Source organism: Cervus canadensis, chromosome 15, assembly GCF_019320065.1.
Source record: "Cervus canadensis isolate Bull #8, Minnesota chromosome 15, ASM1932006v1, whole genome shotgun sequence".
NCBI lineage: Eukaryota > Metazoa > Chordata > Mammalia > Artiodactyla > Cervidae > Cervus > Cervus canadensis.
The window spans coordinates 5,602,607-5,619,102 of record NC_057400.1 but is presented as its reverse complement, the minus strand read 5'-3'; the positions used below and the strand labels follow the sequence as shown (position 1 = coordinate 5,619,102).

The window sequence follows — 16,496 nt, the reverse complement described above, 5'->3', positions numbered from 1 at the left end:
CAACACAAGAGCCTAAACACACCTACGTGATGGTGAAACAGTTAAATAAACAACATAAAAGGAGAGCTCTTACTGGCTGTGTTCCCAATCTCAGGAAGACACTTCTGCAGAGAAGACGAGACTGATCTCACAGCATCCACACTATAAACCTAACCTTCTAAATTAACCACGCTCCTCTCACAGCCAGTTTCCTTCATCTCACAGGATGACAGTTTACAACAGACTTCTATGTAATTTCATTTGTCACTACCACATATGTTACCAGGTGGCTATAATTTAATAGCCGTAGCTAATTTACAGGTGGAGGAAACAGACTCAAAAGCTGCTTGGCTTGGTCAGGCTCACCAGCCTTTGCTTGGTGTTCTCCCACTCTGCTCCCGTGGTCTCAGGTATCAGTCGTGGAACTGACTTTGGGATTAGTTTGTAAACCACAGGAGCAGTTAAGTCTCGATGTTTCATGAAGTTTAAATCACATTCATTTCCTTAAAATCCAAAATAAAACGAATCCTGCTAAGTCTCTAGACTTTGGCTTTGAACAACTCTGCTTTAACAAAAATAAACTGAAATAAACTATAAGCCTTACAACAGGTGTCCAGTTCACCATGCTATCAGACACTAATTCTTTTCAAAGTAATTTTTTAAATCTTCTGCGCTACCGTTAGAGTCTGTGCACGCTCCTCCCAAGGTGACACGGGGACAGACAACACCCTTCCATGGGATCGGTCATGCTGGTCAGGAAGTCCTCCTGCTCGCTGGTCAGGGAGTCCTCCTGCTCCTCTGGAGCTCCTTCTTACCCGCTCCCTGTGCCCACTCCAGGCAAAGCCTCCTGGGACAGCCAGGCTCTGCACCCCACCCTGGGACAGGAGGGGAGGAGACCCAGCTCCGGCCACAAGGGAGGAGGCTGGGATGCTGGGAGGGGCACGTGGCATGAAGGGACGCACCACGGGTGCCCCAGCAGAGAGGACACTCACCCGAGAGTGTAAACCAGCAGTCAGCACACAGGGTCACTTAACTCTGAACATTAGCCCTGCAACCGTGAGGCCTGCCTCAGTTACAGTTTCTGGTCATTTGCTCTGTAAGTCAATCTAATCTGAGGTTAAGCGTCATCTCGAATGGCAGACCTGTGGGGAAGGGTCTCGGGGGTCTGGTTACCTAAGGACGCATACGAGCCCGGAGGTAAGGCCGCGGCCGAGCTGAAGGGCGCTGTGCCGGCAGCCGAGGAGATCTTGGATTTGGCGCTGGCGGCCGCGTTCACGTCGATGTCGCTTCGAGACCGCTGCAGGGACCCCGCGGTGGATGCGGACTTGGTGCTGACCGTGGAAGCTGCAGGGGGAGGAGTGAGCTTTAGCAAGGACTAAGGGCTGCTACTAGACCTTCAAGCACATAGGGCTGTGTCCTGTTTCTCCTGAAAACAAACATCAAGTTTTCACAAAGGCTGGAGTACAGAACACTGTCCAACAGTGGCTCCTGGTCACTCGCAGAGCTCAGCTGGTGCTGGAGGGAAGGACAAGTGACTGTAACTCCACACACCTTCGTAACCAAAACCACAGGTCCCACAGAAATGGACCACAGTTCTGATCCACAAGAGTCATGAAACAATGAAAATTCACTTGCATCTGGCCGGTGTCCTCCTAAGTGGGTGTGAAGGCGCCCTCCCACCCCCGGCACACACCACCCCCAACCTCCGTTTCAGGGAACATCCCCATCCCCACTCCCCAAAGATGCCAGGTCCCGGGTGCTTGCAGCATCCCAGCCAGTGCTCAGAGCACAGAAGTATCTTACACACACACACACACACGCCCCATGCAGCACCAAGTACACACACACACACACACACGCCCCATGCAGCACCAAGTACGGGGCCGGGGGGGGGGGGGGGTGAGACGGACAGGGCTGCCTGCCCGAGTCACCCTGACAAGCTGTCCTTGCTCTGCTGGGAACGTGGGGGCGTGAAACAGGGCCGACCCTCTGCAGACCTGGGAGCAGCAGCTGGCGTCTCGCCACCGCTCAGCCCACCCCAGGCTCAGACAAGGAAGCCTCCCCCATGGTGCCCACCTCACCTCTGGAGGTGGTGCTGCCAGTAGGACTTCTTTTGGCAGAGAGCGGCCGACTGAAAATAAAGGAACACGTCTATCATCAAAAGTGCATTGCGTCTGCATTAATACAGGTGAAATATACAATGGGAAATTGTGATCACAAAGAATTATTTCAGACTTCTCAGAATTCTACAGGTAATCTGGAAGTCTTAGAAATTCCCAATTTCAGAAAAGCTTTAGTCCTGTGCTTTGGACTACCTTTCAAACACATGGCAAGAAGTCTTAGAAAATAGAAATAAAGAATGAAGACAGTAGTGCAATCAGCCCCAGGGTTTGAATGCCCTCCCTTTCCAAAGCTGTCTCCAAGTTAATGCTTATGTTCTCTTAGAAGACACTTGGCGCAATTTGCTTGTGCTTGTGCTACTCCAAAACTGTGCCAGGACTGACATGCAAACTTCACTACAAACCACCTGTGGCAGGGGTCAGGGACCAAGGACCACGGACCAGGCCACCTGCTTCTTACGATGCCCCACCGCATCTTCCCCAGCACTAGGCTCCATCTGAATTAAGGGGGAAACGATAACAGGCACATATGCATTCAAGAGGATGAGGTGCTGGCCCATGCGCTCAGGCAGCAAACTTTCCCCCGTAAACCCCACACAGGCGAAAGCACAGCAGCAGCGCTTACTTGAGGCTCTCCTGGGAGCTGGAGGACGAGCGGTCCGACTGCGGCAGCGACACCACGCTGTCCGAGCTCTTGAGGTGGGTCTGCAGGGCCTTCTGGTAGGAGGACTCCAGCGTGTGGTACAGGTGCTCTGCCTCCCTGCTGAAGTGACTGTGGAAACCCCAGTAACACCTGGAAAACACGGGCTTCCTGTCACCGGCAGCAGGTCACACAGGCGTGCAGCCCAGGACACCGTCAGGGACCGACCTCAGCTCCGGGGACCAGCAGCCGCAGCGGCGCGAGGGAGTGAGGAGCGAGGACGGCCGCCGTGACCCTCACCCACAGCCTGCTGGCTCTGCGACTCCAGGCGAGCTACTCCATCTGCCTGACCCTCAGCCTCATCAAGAACATGGACATCAAAGAGCCTAACCTGCAAGACTGGGGAGACTAGGGGAGACAGGGCTAAAACATCTAGGATTACCCCTAGAATGTGAGGGGCTGGTTCGTGGAAGCAAAACGCATGCGACACTCCCTGGCTCAAAGTATTTAAAACGGCTTTAGGTAACATACAGAATAGAAAAACAGGACGATGCTCACAACCACTTGAAAGGTATACTGTGTTACGATTAAAAAACTAGAAAAAAATGGGGAGGGGCACAAAATGTAAAATAAGGACAAAAAGAGCACAAGTAGATCATTAATAAATCCATTCCTGATTGAGTCACTTGTTCAGGTAGGAACACAGAGAAAAACAGCCCCAAAGCAACACGGGAAGTGTGTATCTTTGTGCTGTCTGAGAGAAGACATCTGAGCATCAGACTTAAAACTGCTATTTACAGTCAGGATGGCGTGATGACCCCCAGAGAGGCAAAGGGATGTGGGGGCCACACGCTCTTGGCCGCATCACAGCCAGTCCTAGTGGTACGATGACTCCAAACGTGAGCAGGTCAGTGAGCTGCAGACTGCGGTCAGCCTGAGCCACCCTCATCCACGTTCCAGGCGCCCACCTCACCCTGGCAGAGATGCAGAGATGTGGTCCCCGGGTAAGAATCCCCGTGATGGGGAGTTTTCACAGTAAATCAACAAGCCACTGGGGACTAACAGAGCTGGGTGAGTAAGAGAAGACATGGGACACGCAGACAAGTGCTTTTCTGGTTCATGTGATAATTTCGCATAAATTTAAAAATGAGCTTTTTCTGCTGTCCACATCAGTCCCATTTATGTTCAAATAGTGCCAATCAGGCTTTCAGGCCTGGGCACTCCACAACCTTTGAAACAAAAAATTAGAGAAATATTTTGAAATGGTCTTTTGGGTCACATTAACAAAGTTATGATTAACAAGCCATGTTCATGTGACTTAATGAGCTTTTATAAGGCAATCTAGACAGTGAACCTGAAATAGAAAAGCAATGACTTAAGAAAGTGGTGTTCACCAAACACTTACTTTCTGGCTTCTATCCTTGCTTCTGAATCAGCATCATGTATTCCCTTCTTTATCGTTTCAGCTAATACTGATATGTGTCTGTATAGTTAGAAATGAAAGCAGTACATCATTAATACACAGTCTTATGCAGATAAAAACAGGTATGAGAAATAACTTCAAAATGGCAACGTGGAAGGTAGAACCTTTGTGCCCACAGAGTTGAGAAACACGCAGCCTAGAAAACCAGCACATTTGCTAACTGATTTCTGATTCTGTCCCACCCCTTCCCCATGAACAGACACACACAACTCTTCTCTCCTGGGATTTTTTCCTTTAGTGATGACTGGTATTTTTCAGGCCATATTTACTTAGCTCAATCTTATGAACTCAAACAAAAAAAATCCTGCTTTTCCATGGTCACAATAGGTTTCTATGGGAATTATAATGAGATAATAATAACACATAAACACTTAACACTGAAAAGGCTTTCTGCATCACATTTCTATAATTAAAGAATGTTTTCCACTATATGATATGAACTATTTTATGAAATGATGTAAACATTTTATATACAGGTGTTCTTTTCAGTTAGGTTCTACCCTAGCTAAGAAGATACCATTAAAACTCTCATTGAATACAGAATGGTTTGAAGAAAAAGGCCAATAACTGAATAATTTCACAGGACAAACAGTAGGTACCCATTTTACCAGCATCAGACTCTCTGCCTCATCCCTTCACTCCTTCAGTAAATCCCTGGTGAGAACCTGCTCAGTGCCAAAGCTAAGCCAGGAAGCGAGCAAACACTGGAAGCCACAGCTGAGTGAATCCTCATTTTCTGTCCTGCTCACCTGTCCCCACGTTCAATCCCTCATTCCATCTTCCTCTCTAAATCCCAATACTATCACCAGATCAAGAGGGTATAACACCCAAGAGATCAAAGAACAACAAAATACTTTTGAAATGCGTGACTACCTTCTAGATCCAAAGTGAGGCCTGCAGGACTGAACTGGACTCCAGGAGAGCTCTATGTGTTCAAGTCCACTACTCATAACACGTCTGCTGCTGCTGCTGCTAAGTCACTTCAGTCGTGTCCGACTCTGTGTGACCCCACAGACGGCAGCCCACCAGGCTCCTCCGTCCCTGGGATTCTCCAGATAAGAACACTGGAGTGGGCTGCCATTTCCTCCTCCCATAACATGTCTAAGATGCTGTAAAGTTCTTCACGACTGTGCAGCACACCACTAAACACTGAGTGGCACAGGATCATTGTCTGTCATCTCCAAATTTAACTAAGAGAAAATAACAGGCACATAAAATTGACAGGAACTAAAAATGGCTTGTCAAAATAGAGACAAGCTTCTTTATGAATTCTGGGGTAATCCTACATTTTATCATGAGGATCTCAAACACTCCAGCCTGAATAAAGAGAAAAACTGCTGACTTTCTGATACAAACGGATCAAAAAGAGAACCTTTCAAATGAGTGAAATCCCCTTAAGGATTTTCGTTACCCCTCACCTACTAAGAGCAGCTATAAGCATTTACCTGGCTGGGACCGACAGGATGCCAGGGGGCAGGCCAGAGTCTACGCAGTGAGTCCCGGCTATGCAGGGTCCCGGGCCACCCCGTCCACACGCCCAGGCTCACGTGGCCGCCAGAGGGGCTCACCAGGCGCCTCTGCCAGCGGCCTGTGCCTCACTTCAGGAGAAACACCACCGGCTACCATGCAAACAGATGCCCTGATTCCTTCACTTCTCACACAGAGTGGGCTGGATCGCTAGCTGAGACATTAAACTCAAGATTCAACTCAGAGGGAAAACCAGCAAATCAGAGGCTTACCGTTCCAATGAATGTGTCTGCCATTCTTGTAAAAGTAGATCTAAAAATTCAAAGCAGCGCCTGAAAATTGTGAAAAGAAAAATATGTCATTTGCCTGTTTACGAAAATAGCTTTTCCTTAAGTGACCCAAAGCTCCTTTTTATAATCAGCAAATTTCTTCTAATTTTCATGATTCAAAAAAATGGAACATAAAAATGGAATCAAAATTGACTGAAAACCAAAGCAAATCAAAATAATTAAGCACCTATCGTGGTCAAAAAAAAAATAATCACGAGGATACAGGGACAGGATACAAGAGTTTCCTTCAGATCAGAAACCTGAGCTTCAGAGCAATGTCACTGAACAGGTGTGTCACTGCCGTGTGCTTTTTTATTCTACCTCAAATAATACATTAATATAGGAGCTACACAAGCACAAGGATCAGCATACATTACAAAATCAGGGAATTAGTTTTTGCATTAATTTCAAAGAACGCTTTCTACAAAGAAAGTAAAAACTACCCTGGAAAACAAGGTGTTTACCAAATTTTCCTGCCAAGTATTTAAAACAGGTTTTACTCTAGCTACTCAGCCAGTCTCCTCTCTTCAATCTTTCAAGATTCTTTCTTTTCAAACCTTTCCACGTCTGTGATCTTTCTTGGCCTGAGTGTACACACACAAAAACAATGCTGGACTAATCTCCCTTGGGTTATACCACCACTTCAGAGCCTACTTCTTCATCATTTCCTTTTCCTAAATTCCAGAATAACTATCTTTGTAGGAATAAATATTATTAGACTTAAGGAACCCATTCAAGGAAACAAATCAGAAGGCAATCTTTCTCTTAATGATCAAACTTTCTTTCCCATGATCGTCCCAATTCAAAATCTCATAATGCATACAATTACTCCCTCAATGTATCTTTAATAAACCCTTACCCTATGCTAGACGCTGTACACACAATGGTACTGAGACACAGTCCAGCGAGCAGGACAGACAAGAAACAGCGCCATGTGCCCGGGGCACAAGGGCCCCGGGAGAGCCCTGGGGAGTCACGCAGCTCAGCGCTGGGGTTGCGAGCAGACTTCCTCCAGGAAAGATGCTGACCTCTGCTCACACCCCTTTCTCAGCATCACTGTGCCCACCTTCACCCAGGCCATGGGCATGCTACCTTTGCCCTTTGCTCCATGTCATTTCCTGGTGTGGATTTTCCTTCCCTTTAATGTCTGTGTATATATGCTCATATTTATTAATATTTATTTCTTAGTGGATACATTCATCTTTAGTACTAACTCTTATCTTCAATGAATTTCAAAACAATCTATTTAGTCAAAAATATGCCTGTAAGGGTTTCCCAGGTGGTGCTAGCGGTGGTGCTGCCTGCCAGTGCAGGAGGCGTAAGAGACGCAGGTTCGATCCCTGGGTCAGGAAGACCCCCTGAAGGAGTGTCCTGGAATCCCAAATCTGCACTGACAATATAGCAGCAGCAGCAGCAAATTCTCATGATGGCTACCATTCATTAAGCTTCCACCAAACATTAAGCCCCTTCTAAGTTACTGTGAATCCGCAGAACAACTCTGTCCCCAAGTATGTGGGAAATCCACCAGCAGCCTCCACCTCGCCAGCTCCACACACTCGTCTCTGGGGAGCTGGAGCTGCTCTGCCCTCTAGGGTGGTTGGACTGTGGGTCAGTGGTTGACCACACTCCTCAGCCATGCCACTGAGCCACACTTTTGGAAATTAAGCCTCTTCAGTGGAAGAACACATCTTTCTTCCCAACTTACACAGCCAGCTCATTCCCCTTCTCCTTTCTCTTGCCTTGCACGTGGCTGTTAGTAAGATGGTGATGGGGGCGACTTCATGCTCAGAAAGACCCCTGCACCTGAGAAACCCTGGGGGGTCCAATGTGCCAGCCGAGGAAAGGAGAGAAGCAGGGGCAGCCGTGAAGTGATGGGCCTCCTGCTGGGCTGGGTCACAACCCAGGACTGCAGGGATGGGGCCAGAGGGTTGCTGCCCAGGTCTGCCATTAATCTACCCCATAACGCCCCTGATCTGCTCCACCAACATGCTTCAGTCCATGAACTGTCTGAAAACTCAGGTAAAACTTCTGTGTACTTACACTTTCCTGGGAAGACAGCCCACACATTTCACAATCTGAAAGACTCTGTGGAGTCACCAGTCCAGACCCCACAGACCCCAGCCAGAAGCACAGAGTCCTGACATCACACACAGGCTGGGACAGCTCACGTGGACCTGAGACGAAGCCCCGCTGGCTGCTCAGGCTGACCTTCAGGGTCCACCTCCCCTCACTGCGCAGCACAGCAGAACCCCCAGAACCACATCAGAAGCTGCAGACAACATACACCTCCTCCTCCTCCTATGTTAACGTAAGTAACTACCACCCATTTCTACAATGTCTTTTCCAGGCAGGCAGCTACTGCCTTCATCAGGGCACAGGGTAGACCAACGACAGAGCCAGAGGGACCAGAGCGGGAAGAATGCGCATGTGGGGACACGCCCCCATCCCATCGCTCCCAAACACCTCACACACACAAAAATAACATCAGCGGTCCACATTCACTGTCCACATCATTTTGATCATGACCCTTCAATTCAAGGGCACTTATTATAGCAGTATTAAATAATATTAACTATTTCAAACATAAATTTTTTAGATGGAGGGAAATTTAAAATTTGTTTTGGTTTTAAAACAATTCAAAAATAATGAGAAAATTCATTAGAAGTTTACCTTCTAACTGCAACAGACTTGGAGGTGCAGTTGCTTGTTATGACGGGGATTAGCCTCGGGATGTGTGTGTGCTGTGGGAAAGAGCAAAAGACAGAGGCGAACAGCTGAAGATACAGAACTGAGACGGTCAGTTCCTTCTCTCCATGTGCAGCACCTAACCCATCCAGACGAGAGTCCTACTGAGTTTAAAAAGGAGAAAGAACTTCACTGGACACTTGCAAAGGGCATGACAAAGTTTACAGAGCCAAAACAGACAACATGATGATGTGTGTTAAGTCAGTCTAAAATCAAAACTAATCACTGGTATGAAGCCTAAACTATCTGAGCAGTAGAGATCTAAGTGAGTAAAAAGCGGTCAATAGACCAATGTATTTTAATACCGTTTCAATGGATATGTCCAATAACGGCTTTTGGTTTAATATCTGAAATAGGTACTGTAAACAGTAAGAACTAAAACAATGCAAAGAAAGTAACCCACAATAATCACAAGTATTCTGGAAAGATTTCAGTTAGCATCATCAAGCCCCAGTTTTGAGGGCTGCCCCTCGGGAAAAGGGACTTGATATGGGGAGAAGGTGATATGAAGAACTTGCACTTTAAGGCTTTGTGAGCTGTTAGGTTTTATTGAAAATCTGCATATAAATTACTTGGCTAATTATTCAGACTGGATAAATTAGTGCTTTGAAAACTTAACTGAAGATAACCTTTGTTTTTAGGCTTATGTACAATTATTTAAATAAAGATGCTAGATGAATACAAAGCCGCAAGCACAAATACCTAAAACGAACAGCTGGGGATTAAGGAGGGAAGAACAGGAGTAATACCTGGACACACACAGAACTCAGAAGCAGGTACAAGTGCTCAAATGCTTGAAACCAATGATGAGAGGATGAGCAAGAGGCCAGTAACTGTACACCACACCTGAAATTCACTCCAGGGAACTGAAAAGGCTCACAGGTGACAGTGAGGCAAGGGATGGTGAGGAGGGGGAGTACTGTGCAGACAGTGTGATCCAGACACAATCACTCACGTGAGAAACGCCTCTGGTAACTGCTTATCCACCACCCATACTTACCACTTGCTTACTCCACAATACATACGGTTCCGAAACACACTCACCCGAATGATTAGCCTGACAGCTACAACCCCCGAGGTGGCCATGATTTTGGCACTGTTTGGGATTAAATTAAAGATCGTTGGCATGATGGCTTCAGCGCCGTGGTCAAACTTATTCCCCAGTACTGACGACAGGTGCCTGCAATGAGAAATGAGCACCGGGCTGTCACCAAAGTTCTTGGGAACAGTGCAATATATAAAGCTTTTCACATTTTAGAGCCTTTGCATAAAGTCATCTAAGGACAAAAACGAGTCTAAGTGAAATACAAATACTCCCCAAGCACACGCAGAGGACTGTACACACAGCCACTCGCCCAGAAGAACTGCTTTTTAAAAATAAATAAATAATTTCCCACTAATTACTCTTCAAATAGCAAAAAACAAATACTAATAAAACATAAATATGACAAAGCACCCTCAGCCTCTTTTTTTTCTTTTGCTCTTTTATTTTCAGCATATAACATTCAGGCTTCAATATCTGAGGTCAAAATTTTGAACAGCTGAAAAGCCATGCTTCTACTGAATTTAACCGGAACAAACAAAATTTCTATTTATCATGCTATATCCTTCCAGCAAAATCAATGAAAAGGCTGAGAACAGAAGTTTATAAGACTTCATTTTTCCATATTATTAATAATTGTTTCAAGTTTAAAACAGAGGCTTCAGAGTTAAGTCACTGGGTAAAATTTAAAATCTGTCACACAACACATTATCAACCAGAGACGTAGTGATGCCACAGGTGTTAATTTTCTGCAAAAATCCCCTCTGTCAATGACGTGTTAACATAACTGGCCAGGAAACACTGTCAAAGTGTAACAGAGAGTGTAAAGGGAATCAGCCTTGGAGACCAGGTGACAGGCATGTGGAAAGCCCCGGTGGATGTATTATTCAGTGACCCCTCTCTGAAGCTCTGTGACACAGCCACTTTATTATGTGAGAACCGGGAGCGTCGCAGTCCTTACCCCAGCGTGATACAAGCCTCCCGCACAACCTGAGACCGTAGGTCCTTAGCCGACAGTTTAAAGGCTCCGTCCAAAAGCCGTAAGTGCTGGAAGAAGTTATCATACTCGGCAGCACCAGCCAAGAGTAAAGATCTAATCTTTTTTAGCTAATGGGGTAGAAAAATTAAGAGACAGACAAAACAATCCTTAGAACAGAAATACAGAATAATGGAAGCCAACAAATATTCAAGGATCAACAACGAAGTTAAATGATACAGTTTTCCAAGAAGAATTAGACCAACTAAACAGTAGCTAACATACTGAAGAAATCTAGGTATCATAAATAAGAAAAAATAATTTTTAAAAATTAGTATCTGTGATAAATGCATTATAATTCTACAAAATGCATTTTTTAATTGGAACATTTTAGCGTATTTACAGACGCTCTGATACTAAGGATAAAAATAACTGAAACCTCATTGTAGCCTGTAAAAAAGCTCCTTCCCTAAGCTCCCCTTTCCCAACACCCCATCCAACCACCATTTACTGAGTGAATCACAGGAAAGTGGCTCAGCTTGTAAAGAATCCGCCTACAACGCAGGAGACCTGGGTTTGAGCCCTGGGTTGGGAACGGGGAACCGGGGTCCCCTGGAGAAGGGAACGGCCCACTCCAGTATTCTGGCCTGGAGAATTCCATGGACTGTCTCGTCCATGGGGTTGCAAAGAGTCAGACACGACTGAGCGCCGTTCACTTTCACAGGAAGAAGCGTCCCCACTGGAGGTCACAGTATCCACACTGCACCTGTTACTGACGGACTGGAGGGCATCTGAAACAGACAGCAGCCACGTTCCCAACCTGCTTCCTGCTGGCCAACCAGCACACAGTCACCTTCCCCAGAAGAGACAACCTTCACCAAATGCTGCTCACTTTAATGTTCGGAAAACTTGCTGTCATTAATGTACTTTCAAAAACAGAAGGGACAGAAGTGCTATGAAGAAAGAAAGGGCGACAGGGACACTCAGTGTACGCCACTGAGAAGCTGCTTCCCCGGCCAAGGATCGCGAAATTAAGCCTTTATGGAAGTGAGGGTAGTGGCCATGCCAAAGTACAAGAGGCACAAAAACACAGGAGCAGGCGAGTTTTAAGAACAGAGGTGAGGTCAGCTACCAGAGAGGCAAACTGGGGATATGGTGCCTTGTATTTAAAGTGCTACTTAAAATTCACTACAGCTGTACCTCAATTTCATAATAAAGTGTTATAATATTTAAATATCTAATGCAAATGTAATCACACAAAGTCGGCAGCTTACAGCATTTACTCTTTGCTCCCAATCATGCTTGTCATCAGATAGTATTTCCCTAATCTTGTTTATGGACTCCTCAAGGTCTCGGCTGGAATAAATCTGTAAGCAAAATTAATTTACAATCAATATGAGAAAATTTACAGAATAAACAAAGATTATTTCTTAATTACGTGAAGTCAAGAGCATCTGGTAAGTACAGTACAAGAAATCAATTCATTTTTCAGAAAAGGGCCTCTGAGATAACATCTAGATAGGGTTGCCACTGAATGAGTTTCCACCGTGAATGTAAACTCACCAGCTCTGATGCCCGTATATGGACAACCTCGCCTCAAATGCAGCTTTACCATAACAGACAATTTCATGCACAACCAAGAAAGAAGCCCAGTGGGGAATGGGCAGAGAGGCCCAAGTCGCTGATTTGTTTTTTTGTAACACCACACTATACTGGAAGACCTCAGAGACACCGCCAGGTCAGTTCTAGTGTCCTCACTGCACTGCAGGTGCAATCAAGTGAGTATCACAATGAAGCGAGACACAAAGATTTTCCCAGTCTGCAGTCTATTAACTGCCCAATTAAAGTATGCCCACTGTCTAAAAAGGCCATGTGCATACTTTAATTTAAAAATCCTTTATTGCTTAAAAAAAAAAATGCGAACCATCATGAGTCTTCCGAGAACTGTGATCTTTTTGCTGATGGAGAGCTGAACTGTTGTGAGAATTACCAAAAGATGAGAGAGACACGAGGTGAGCAGATGCTGATGGGGCCGGGACACCGTACACATGCTCGAGGCCAGGTGGCCACAGACCATCTGTGAAACGGCAGCACTTACCAAGCACAACACACTGAAGCGCAATGCGGCAAGGCGTGTCTATGCTCGTGACCCTAAACACTTTCAAACCTGTTTTCTCATTTACCCTTATATCTTACTCCAAAGACAGCAACGGGGAGGAAAAAATCCACCAAGAGTGAGGCATGGTAGGAAGGTCAAGGACATAAGGATAAACCTGAGCCTAAAACACCTGCTATCTGCTCTGTACACACATGGCAACCAGGCAGCGACCAGGGACTCAGACGGGCATCAAGTGCGGGAGGAATCCTGAGCACGACATCCGATGGGCCGCAAGCCCGGTCAGCAGGAGATGATGCCGAGGCACACAGCAGTTTACAGTGAGTGGCCGGGCCCCAGGTTCCGCAAGTCATCTCTGCTTCACGTGTCAGGTACTCACGGGAACTATCACGATGGTATAAACTAAGGCTTTATGAAAACATTTTTTATACCTTTCAGACACCTACATTCTTCAAATTTACAGACTTCTCTAAGGAAAATACCGACATAAGCATGCTTCTTTGTTCTCTCTTGGAATGGAGTCACTTATTTTCGCCTCTTTTGTGTGACCTGACTCACGAACTCACTACTGGAGCAAAAGCCACTTCTCACCAGTTCTAACGGGAAGGTCATCCCGGGCGGTGACTGTCACTCCGCATTTCAGCTCTGAGAGGCCCTGACATTTCCTAGTCTGCAACCTTAGACCGCCTGTGGTCTTGGTAGTCAGAATCATCCTACCTAGTAAGAAACTCTGCGTGTCACATGCTTGAAAATGAAATCTGAAGAATAAGCCCATCCTTTTTAATCAAACCAAACAGCTTCACTCACCTGGACTACAGGCACATCGTCAAATGCTTTAATAAAATCCTCTTCATCAACAGCACCAGCTCCTTCTTTTGCAGCTATAAAAAAACATCAGTTTTTAAAATGTAAACAGTGTGCACTGGAGGACTCATATACAAAATCAAAAAATTATATTTTAGAAGATTTGCAACTTTTTAAAGTCAATAGAAGTTTAGAGTTTTGTGGCACTGACAAGCGTTACTGACTTTCAATATTAAGATAAAGTATAACAGTTTTACAGTAGAACATATATTAGCTTAAAGTACTTGCTTAAGGAGGGCCAGTGGTACAGACTTTAAAAGATTTAGGTGATTTATACTGTGTTAATCTATGTGAGTGCATCCAAGTCGCTTCAGCCATGTCCATCTCTTTGTGACCCTATAGACCACAGCCCACCAGACTTCCCTGTCTGTGGGGTTCTCCAGGCCTGAATACTGGTGTGGGTTGCCATGCCCTCCTCCAGGGATCAAATCCACATCTCCTGTCTCTCCTGCAGTGGCAGGCAGGTTCTTTACCACTAGCACCGCCTGGGAAGCCCTGTATTAATATATAAGTCTTTTCAAAGATTCCTAATGAACATGTAATAGAAATTTCAATTCTTCAGGGAATAAGTGAAATTATATCATTGTCAGGAATCCTACATAACAAATCTGTGAAACATTCAAATAAGTTCTTAAAGAAATTTATAGTTTCACCTCAACTTCATGTTAGTCTCAAAATATTTTCACTTCAAAGAAAAAAAATTTTCATTTCCTTAAAATCACAATAACTTGTCAATTTTTCATTTATATGCCAGTCGCAAATTGACCCCACAACTGCTATCATTCAGGAGAAAGCTTTTTCTTTCTGTTAATATGTCACTTCACATAAGAAAATCAAGTGTTATTTTACCAGATGTTTTTTCTTCATATTCAAGGTTCCTGAATGGTCATCTACAGTCATCCCTGTAACCATCATTAATGATTTATATTGATTAGTCTGAGTGCTTTTCCAGAGCTTCCTACCTGACAACTTAGTTGGCATCTGGGGTTGTGATGGACCACCTAGACAGAAAGGGCTTTAAAGACAACTGGTGCTCATGGTAAATACGTGTCATCATGACTGATGAGTATTTCTCTGCATTCACAAGTCAATTATAGACAGAAAATAGTAACACGCTGTGAGTGGTGGCGCCTGCCTTAGGTTAGGCCTGCATCCCACCAGGCTGACGAGCACCCAGCATCTTTCTGTATGAAGCGGGGCGCCGCATGTCACAGAGGGCTTGGGGCCATACGCAGGCCTGGGCCCCCAGGAGTCTGATGAGAAGTCAACAGGGAAACTCACAACTATGAAGTTAAACAAAATGGAAAAAAGACGGGGTCAGGCCTGAGGGAAAGACAGGGCTGTATCTCTGTACAATCAATCTACACAGGTCGGACCTTTGGAAGGAAAACAGGTGAGGAATGGGAACAAAAAGACATGGTCTGATTACGCAGAAATTTTCTAAGCTTAGTTTGTAGAATACATGCTACTCAAAAACAGATCAAGAAAATGGATTAGAAAGATAGTTCAGCCATTTAAAAGAAAAGTACTGATACACGCTCCAGCAGAGATGAACTCCAAAAATATTATGCCAAGTGAAAGGAGCCAGACACAAGAGACAACATATTGGATGGCTCCATTTCTCTGAAATTCCTAGAATAGCTGAAAGCACAGAGAAAGAACAGCCTGGAGGGACCGCCAGAGCTGGGGAAGGAAGGAATGGGGAGAACTTTAATGGGGTCTTTTTTTGAAGGCTGAAACTGTGTTGAAACTAGATAGAGGTGGTGGCTGCCCAACACTATGAATCTAATAAGTGCTAATGAATTGTTATCTTTAAAATGGTTGATTTTATGTTGTGTGAATTTAAGCTCTTTAACAACAACAACAAATATATATATATACATTTTTTTAAATGAACCAAAAAATAAAAGATGACTGAGAGGCATGGGATGGCAAGAGGTGGGGTGGGGGAGGCTCAAGAGGGAAGGGATATAGGTATAGTTATGACTGATTCACATTTTTCTATGGTAGAAGTCAACACAACATTATAAAGTAATTATCCTCCAGTTAGAATAATTATAAATTATCCTCCAGTTAAAATAAATTTGAAAAAAATACACTTTAAAAAAATATATAAACAATTAGGACGAACTAAGAGCAGCAGCCCCCGCCACACAGAGACGGCAGTGCAGAGGTTGTGGGCACCAAGCCGACAAGCTGGGACACGAACATCCACGGCCTGTTCAGACAGCAAGGAGACCAGCGCAAGGAGGCAGCGTTCTGAGGTTGGTCCTCCCTCTAGCTTTAACTGATCAATTCATACAGCCAAGCTCGAAAGCCCAATGCTAACAGTAAGCGTGGTTCCAAAGTAAAAAGTTAGTAGTTTTCACTACACTGTAAATCAACGATACTTAAATGAAAAAATTTTTAAAGTAGGTAATTTGTGTATAAATTTAAATGTGACTGCAAAATGAAGGCTATATATGACAAGATCCAGAACCGTCTAAATCAGGGGATGGGAGAGGAGGATAAAGAGATTTATCCTTATAAATTTGTTTTCAAAGCCTCAGGGAGCTAATCTTGACAATTCACTAATTCAGTATCTCACAAGGTCTCACAAGCAACAATCTTACTTCCAGGAACATTTTAAAGACAATCTAATTTCTAGACAACCTCAGTCCTGAGACACAGAAATTGGCTGATACCACGCAAGCATCATCAGGCATGGCAGGAGCCCAAGGCCATAAGCTCTGCTC

General features: G+C 45.0%; 1 protein-coding gene across 12 annotated transcripts in view; it reads right to left on the bottom strand.

Annotated features, from left to right (window-relative positions):
• Positions 1–16,496, bottom strand: part of CLASP1 (cytoplasmic linker associated protein 1) — a 263,446-nt gene that overhangs the window by 96,869 nt on the left and 150,081 nt on the right. For all 12 annotated transcript variants that reach the window (XM_043488028.1, XM_043488035.1, XM_043488036.1 and 9 more), the window contains exons 10-19: positions 13,705–13,778; positions 12,056–12,148; positions 10,767–10,912; positions 9,808–9,943; positions 8,689–8,759; positions 5,962–6,021; positions 4,145–4,222; positions 2,725–2,892; positions 2,061–2,110; positions 1,153–1,323 (exon numbers count right to left, since the gene is read on the bottom strand). In XM_043488028.1, the coding sequence (XP_043343963.1) occupies positions 1,153–1,323; positions 2,061–2,110; positions 2,725–2,892; positions 4,145–4,222; positions 5,962–6,021; positions 8,689–8,759; positions 9,808–9,943; positions 10,767–10,912; positions 12,056–12,148; positions 13,705–13,778 (1,047 nt within the window). The remainder of the gene's footprint in view (positions 1–1,152; positions 1,324–2,060; positions 2,111–2,724; positions 2,893–4,144; positions 4,223–5,961; positions 6,022–8,688; positions 8,760–9,807; positions 9,944–10,766; positions 10,913–12,055; positions 12,149–13,704; positions 13,779–16,496) is intronic.